This window comes from Puntigrus tetrazona, chromosome 13, assembly GCF_018831695.1.
Source record: "Puntigrus tetrazona isolate hp1 chromosome 13, ASM1883169v1, whole genome shotgun sequence".
Classification (NCBI taxonomy): Eukaryota; Metazoa; Chordata; class Actinopteri; order Cypriniformes; family Cyprinidae; genus Puntigrus; species Puntigrus tetrazona.
Genome location: NC_056711.1, coordinates 8,054,884 through 8,061,250, shown reverse-complemented (window position 1 = coordinate 8,061,250; position 6,367 = coordinate 8,054,884). Strand labels below are relative to the sequence as shown.

Genomic DNA, 6,367 nt, shown 5'->3' with positions numbered 1-6,367 from the left:
ATGTTTTATCTAAATAAAACAAAGGTTCTTGGTTATTTCAACATGACAAAATGAGTAGCCTACATGTAGTAGATGTGTGAGTCACATTAATTCAGTTACTGTATGTATATATATATATATATACTGAACACTTGCATTGCACATTTTTCATTCACTAAAAAGAACTGGCTCATAAAAGTGATTATGGAAGTCCTCATGAAAGATTGCATGCAACCTGCTGGCTGTGGTTAGCATTAGTGCCATAAAACACAGGCAAGTATACTTATGACCCACTTTGTCCTTCCTATTTTAATTTATACTAACAAATGACACAGTATATTCACAAAAGACAGCAACAGAAATATAAGCAATCGATCTTTTATTAAAGAATGGGCATGTAGTGTTGTGAAGACAGCAGTTTAGAGTTTTTGGATTAATGTTTGTGATATGAGTGGTATAATAATATGCATAAAGCGCTCGTATTACATGTAATAATACTAATCTACTACAGCAGAGACAACAATACTGTGTAAGATGTTCCACACAACATTATTATAACCATAACTACTTGATGATCAGTATTTACTCATGTAAATGACACTAATGAAATGGTAAAGTGGGACGTTAGCTTATTTTAAGCGAGGTCGCAATTTATGCAGTCAAAGCTGTGTACCGTTATCTAAGTGACAGAAAAAAGAAGCACGTGCCAAGCAGTCCATCACTGCTCAATGCTAACCGGACATCGTTGCCCAAGGCACTTTATGCTCATTTGTTCACTTCTAAAGTGCAACATGCCGACAAAATAACAAATGAATCAAAACTTCGGTCTCCACCTAACAACTTCATTTACGTTGATATGCTTCATGCATAAAATTTCTCCACAAATATGTATTTCTTTGTTTAAAGCTCACATTGAGAGTACAGTGAGAGAGGTTTTCCCATTAACATACTCTTGATGTCCTCCTGGTGCTTTGGTGCATTGTGACTGTGTGCATAGGTATGTGTTGTCTGTTTTTAGAGTGCAGGGTAATTAGGACAGGCATTCATTCGGGTTTTTTTTGTTTTCTTTTTAGGGTCGTAGATTCACAGGTCATCAGTCTCCCCATCAAATGGTATAGTATCCAACTCCATGTGAATGCTGCCTGGTTCAGCGCTACCCCCCCAGCCGATGGGTGTGCGGTTAAAGGAGGGTCGTGAGCCGATGTCATGGTGGTATACCACTGCAGGTTCAGGCTCCTCAGCGGCCACCTCAATGTCTGGCAGCTGGAAGGTCATCAGCTGAGAGGCCTTCTCAAAACCTCCAAAAGGCATAGCGCTCCTAAAAAGAGAGAGACCAATTAAAAACAAAACAAAAACATAGGTTTAAAAAATGTTAATTGTTGCATGCACTAGAAAAGAAAAGAGGCAGATTGCCCAGCCTATATGAAGAAATGTAACTGCACCTGTTGAAGCACTTATATTTGCACAGCTCCTTTTGAGAGCTGGGTCCAGGCATTTGAGTCTTCATTGTTGCTATAAGTTCTTCATTGCCCTTCATAGCCCGCTCCCAGGGGGAAACATATGTCTTCACATATGCGGCCCTCTTCTTTGCCTTTTCCAGAGCAGCCTTAGAACTTTCCTCACCTACAGAGAAATACAATCGGATCGAAAGTAACTGCATTGCATTAGTAAAAGTGTAACATTAGTTAAAAGCATGGTTCATTTTAACTAAAGCTTTATATAGTATTTTTTGTACACTTTTAAACATTACTATTCAGATTTCATTTTAATTTGAGTTTAGCTTCATCTTAAACTAATAAATATTATTTATATAGTTTTCATTAATAGCTTATTTTAATCTTAGGGTTTTTTTAGGCATGTAATTGATTGTATGCTTGTAATTTGTATAAGATATTGATGTATTGAATCTTCTTTTTTATTTCAGTTTAATTTTTAAGCCAAAGAAACATTTCTAATTGTGTAATTGTTTTTTAACTGTGAAAAGAAATACGAATTTTTATTTATTTATTATTACAGGCGTTTTTTCCTGTATTTTAAATTTTGCACTTCATTATATTGTCTTTTATGGTTAACAGTAATTTTCAAAAAATAAATGCATAATGTCCTGGCACAAAATTGCTAGTAATTTTTTTTACAGTGTACTTTTAGTTTATTTATTGATAATAACATTGTTGAACACAAGTTTAATGGCGAGTCTCCGTGGCTTCTAGTGTGGGTGAGCTGGCAAGTGTATAAAGGTCTCCATCTGGGTCCCTACTCACTCTGTGAGGCATCTCCTGACACACCATCCTTTTCCCCTGCTCCTCCTGCCACTCCAGCACCTCCAGCACCACCAGCATCTCCAGCAAGCCCACCTGCTTGCAGCCCACCTCCTAATCCCTTTCCATAGCTTCCGGGTTTAGGAGGAGGCACTGGTGCATAACCGGCCCCACCAGCCTGGCCAGCCATATGTCCACCAATCAGGCGCCCACCAACATCCATCATCTGGCCCCCCAGGCTGGGCACGAACTTCTGGAGGTTGTCCTTTGAGTAACGTCATAATGAATTGAAGAGTTTCCAAATCAGCATTCAAACCATAGATACGTTTAAATAAAGACATAATAATGTCACCGGAATATAGACTCAGAATAAGAGCAACAGAGAACACTGAGCGATGAAGAACTGAGATTTAGGAACAATGATCGTTTAATGCAAATAATGTGACGACAAATACATATATGTTGATAGCTCTTAGCCTGCCTTACCATGGACTCACTACTGAAGAGGTCAGGGTTGTTCTCGTAGATGAACTTCTCCACACGAAGCTGCCTCATCTTGAACATCTTGGAGCCTTTGTTTTTCATAAGGGATAGTTCCTCCAGCATGATATCCCTGGGTGCCCTGATCTTTTTCCCCAGGTCAAACTCTGAGGCCTCAGGCTCTGATTCATACTCTACAAAACAAAAAAAAAACATTATTCACTGCTGTGCTCGTTTAATGTTGATGTATCATTAAAAGACATTCAGTTTTTAGCTTGAACGTATCAAACAAACTAGTATAATACTATAAAGTGAAATCAGCACTGTAATACTCTGTTGGTTCACGTGTATTTTAACTTTGCTTTATCAGACTATGTTTGGAAAAAAAAAATGTCCCAGATTTCCTAGTAGGCCTATCAAGTGTCGTCATTCATATTTATACAGATGTATCTTTTTTCCTGCATTGTAATCATAACAGTAACTAAATAGCTATTAGTCATCCTACCACCCACTATTTTGTGCTGGAATAACAAACGCAGTTCCTTGGAAATGTTCATAACAGTATTAATATAAACAATAAACTCATTTCAACTTGATCAAGCCTATTCCTCTATTAGATATAGCATCCCTGTATGGAATAAGAAACAGTTTCCTCATATCCAAATAATGTTTTTGAAGGAAAAACATATAAACAAGCATCAGGTTTGCAAGAGCCTCTCCACTCTTTCACAGATTTTTCATTCTTCCACAAGAATAATTTTTCCCTCACATTCAAAAGCATGAAAAAACATATCAATTAGACTTAATTTCCGCTGGAGACACTTATGCAATGTTCTTTCAGTGGAGTAAATGTCCCATGATTATAATGATGAAAGGGAGGGAGAGGTGCTCCAGCAACAATCAGAGACACGGCTGACATTTCATCTATGAAATCTGCAAGATGCATGTTGCTGACATATTACTCCTCATTAAAACATATTAAATCCAGACGCATGAAACCTTAGTGACAGGGCCTGAAATGAAGATGATGTTCCCAATAAACAGTGACACTGCCAACACAGGCAATTGAGCAGGTTGTGTGCTATCTTTGTTGTGGCATGTTCATAGTCTAAGCTCGCTAATGACATGTTTCAAAGAAGACATCATCTCACCTGGCAGAAAGACTAAACAAACACACTCTTTAATTATATGAAAAATACCTGCTATTTAATCGCAGACCACAATATCATAGCCAGAAACATACGGTATGTTATTCTGAAATGTTGCTGCAATATAAAAGCATTTTATTTCTTACGCTGATTTGGTACTCAAGGACATTTCTTACTGTTATCAACGCTGAAAACGGTTGTGTTGCTTAATATCTTTGTGGAAAATGTGAAACCATTTCAAAAGTTTGGTTTAAATAGGATTTCATAAAAATGCATTAAATTAAATCTAAAGATTAATAATGTAAATATATTTCTTTTGAAAAATTCTGTTTTCAAACAGTCTTTTTCACAATAATATTAATTACCATTATTCTTACCTATACTAGCTGAGCACCAAATCAGCAATGGTTTCTAAAGGATCATGAGATACTGAAGGCTAGAGTAATGGCTGCTGAAAATTCTAAATAAATTTCATTTTAAAATATATTAAAACAGAAGACAGCATGCCTGACAATCAATCAGTTATCCCAGGTCACATTTTTAAACCTGTCTGATATTTTGGATGTATGGAAAGTTGCTGAAGTTGTGGCCGTTTTACCATCTTGGGTTATGTGTGAGAGGTCAGTGATGATCTTGGAGGGCTTTTTCCTCTTGTTGGGTGGTGCTGGTGTTCCTGACAGAGGCATGACTCCAGACTGGGAAAACAGAGATCAGAGCAGGTTTAACTATATACTAAAATGTTTCTCGGTCTTGTCATTTAGCAGTAGCTTCTGTTTGAAAGTAAATGAACAGGTATCATTTTTTGTGGTGTAAGCAAAGTCTGCAGATCACACGGTTAGTCCCTGAGGAATAATACATTTAGAACAGACACTTGCTGAGTGTAGAAATGAATGACCTCACGTTCCTCACATTCCAAGATCAAGTAGATGTATGAATAGATGTATGCATATAATTCACCACAGTGTTTGATTTGTTCAGAGGGCTTTTTTTTTTATTTTATACAGTTTCCGGATATGAATATTATGAAAAAAGCTATTTGATAATGATATCCTTTCTCGAGTAGCTACATCATTTTTTGTTAGAACATAAACAGCTATGACATCAATAAATATTAGCGGCTGATTATTGCATATGATTTATGTCATTTTATGCTGTTACTTTGTTCGTCTCACTCCAAAACATTCCATCCAAATTTCGCAATCTATTTACGGACTTGAAACAAACGCTAAAAAATATCCAGCTTTTCATGTTCCATTTTTCTTCATGCCATAGTTAAAAAAAAAACAAAAGCACTTATAATTAATACAGTTAAGCCAATTTTTTCTTTTAAAGCCTGGACACGGAGGTCCAATTAAATGGCATCTTTTCATTCTTATTTCATTCGCTTCCCTGCACACAGTGTATCTGCTATTTTTTAAGGCTCTGTTAATGGCAAACACTGCGTTGACTTGACTGTAACTCAATACAGTACGGCTATTTTTAAAGCAAGACCTTTTAGTGGCAAGTCATGGCATTGGTTTTTATTGTCAGATACTCAGGATTGGTCACAAACGCACACGCATAAACACACGTAAGGCTGTTACTTAATGCTTTGTAGAAATGGGAAATCTCCCTCAAACTGAAACGACACCATGGACTGGTGTGTGGTGAGACGAGGGGGGCGCACGACCCACCCTGTAAAATAACCACGAGCTGGGCTCCACCGGGCTTAAGTTCCCCCAGCTGGACAGTACAGGCTTTGCATTCCACATAAAATCATCAGCCAGGTCGGGTGGGAGCGTTTAGCACATTCCCACTTTCTGGCAGCAAAAAGCCGTCGGAGCACTTGATTATTCCAATCAATTCAAACTCGAAATGAGAATGTGCCGTCAGTGCTTGCAAACTTTTAGAGTGGGTATGCCACCAGCAACCGGAGTTACTGCTGGTCATGTTTTCATTGCCGTCATGCAGCTGTTAGTTGAACGGTGTGTGCGATTAGTAAAGTGACAGAACAAAATCACATAATCCACTTACCAAGGCTCTAGACTGCTTACAGGAAGTGGTCTCAAAGGTACAGTGAAAATAGGAAAAGGGTTGTTGCTAAGAAGTTTACCAGTTCCAGGGTACCTTTGACCTGTGGCTGGACCAAGAACCCAAGGCGTGCAAAATCCAGTTGGGACTTGGATGGCAGATCTTCACGGGGGGAGGGAGAGTCCGAGTATGAAAGGGGGAGTGAGGGGTAAGGGGGCCCATTTGGTCTGCACAGCACTTTGCTGATGGGAATATCAAGAGACTAATATCTTTCTTGCAGATGCTTCATTGGCTAAATATAGAGAGAAGGAGAGAGACCGGGTGATTGCACATAGTTATCAAATAACTTCACAGGGCGAAAGGGCTGCGGTAGATTTGCACTTTTCCTCCTTTCGTTAATCACCTATGACTCGTCAAAGGATTTTCACTTTTTAAATCCAATAGTGGGCCCCATAACCGTGCTAAATTTATTTTTATGATAATGATTTAAGC

At 38.1% G+C, this 6,367-nt stretch overlaps 1 protein-coding gene across 1 annotated transcript; it reads right to left on the bottom strand.

Moving 5' to 3' along the window:
* Window positions 1-341: 341 nt before the first annotated feature.
* myoz1a (myozenin 1a) lies at window positions 342-6,042 on the bottom strand. The gene is made up of 6 exons (XM_043255249.1): window positions 5,879-6,042; window positions 4,464-4,560; window positions 2,724-2,911; window positions 2,241-2,502; window positions 1,422-1,602; window positions 342-1,297 (listed from the first exon to the last, which is right to left on the bottom strand). The coding sequence occupies exons 2-6, from the start codon at window positions 4,549-4,551 to the stop codon at window positions 1,063-1,065; spliced, it is 954 nt and encodes a 317-aa protein (XP_043111184.1). The 5' UTR covers window positions 4,552-4,560; window positions 5,879-6,042; the 3' UTR covers window positions 342-1,062.
* Between the last annotated feature and the right edge of the window lie 325 nt (window positions 6,043-6,367).

Excerpts from the sequence above, each read along its gene's own strand:
- myoz1a (XM_043255249.1), bottom strand. The coding sequence starts at position 4,551 with ATGCCTCTGTCAGGAACACCAGCACCACCCAACAAGAGGAAAAAGCCC. Across the intron at positions 2,503-2,723 it reads TCTTCAGTAGTGAGTCCATG|GACAACCTCCAGAAGTTCGT; the intron begins GTAAGGCAGGCT and ends CGTTACTCAAAG. Across the intron at positions 1,298-1,421 it reads AAATATAAGTGCTTCAACAG|GAGCGCTATGCCTTTTGGAG; the intron begins GTGCAGTTACAT and ends CTCTCTTTTTAG.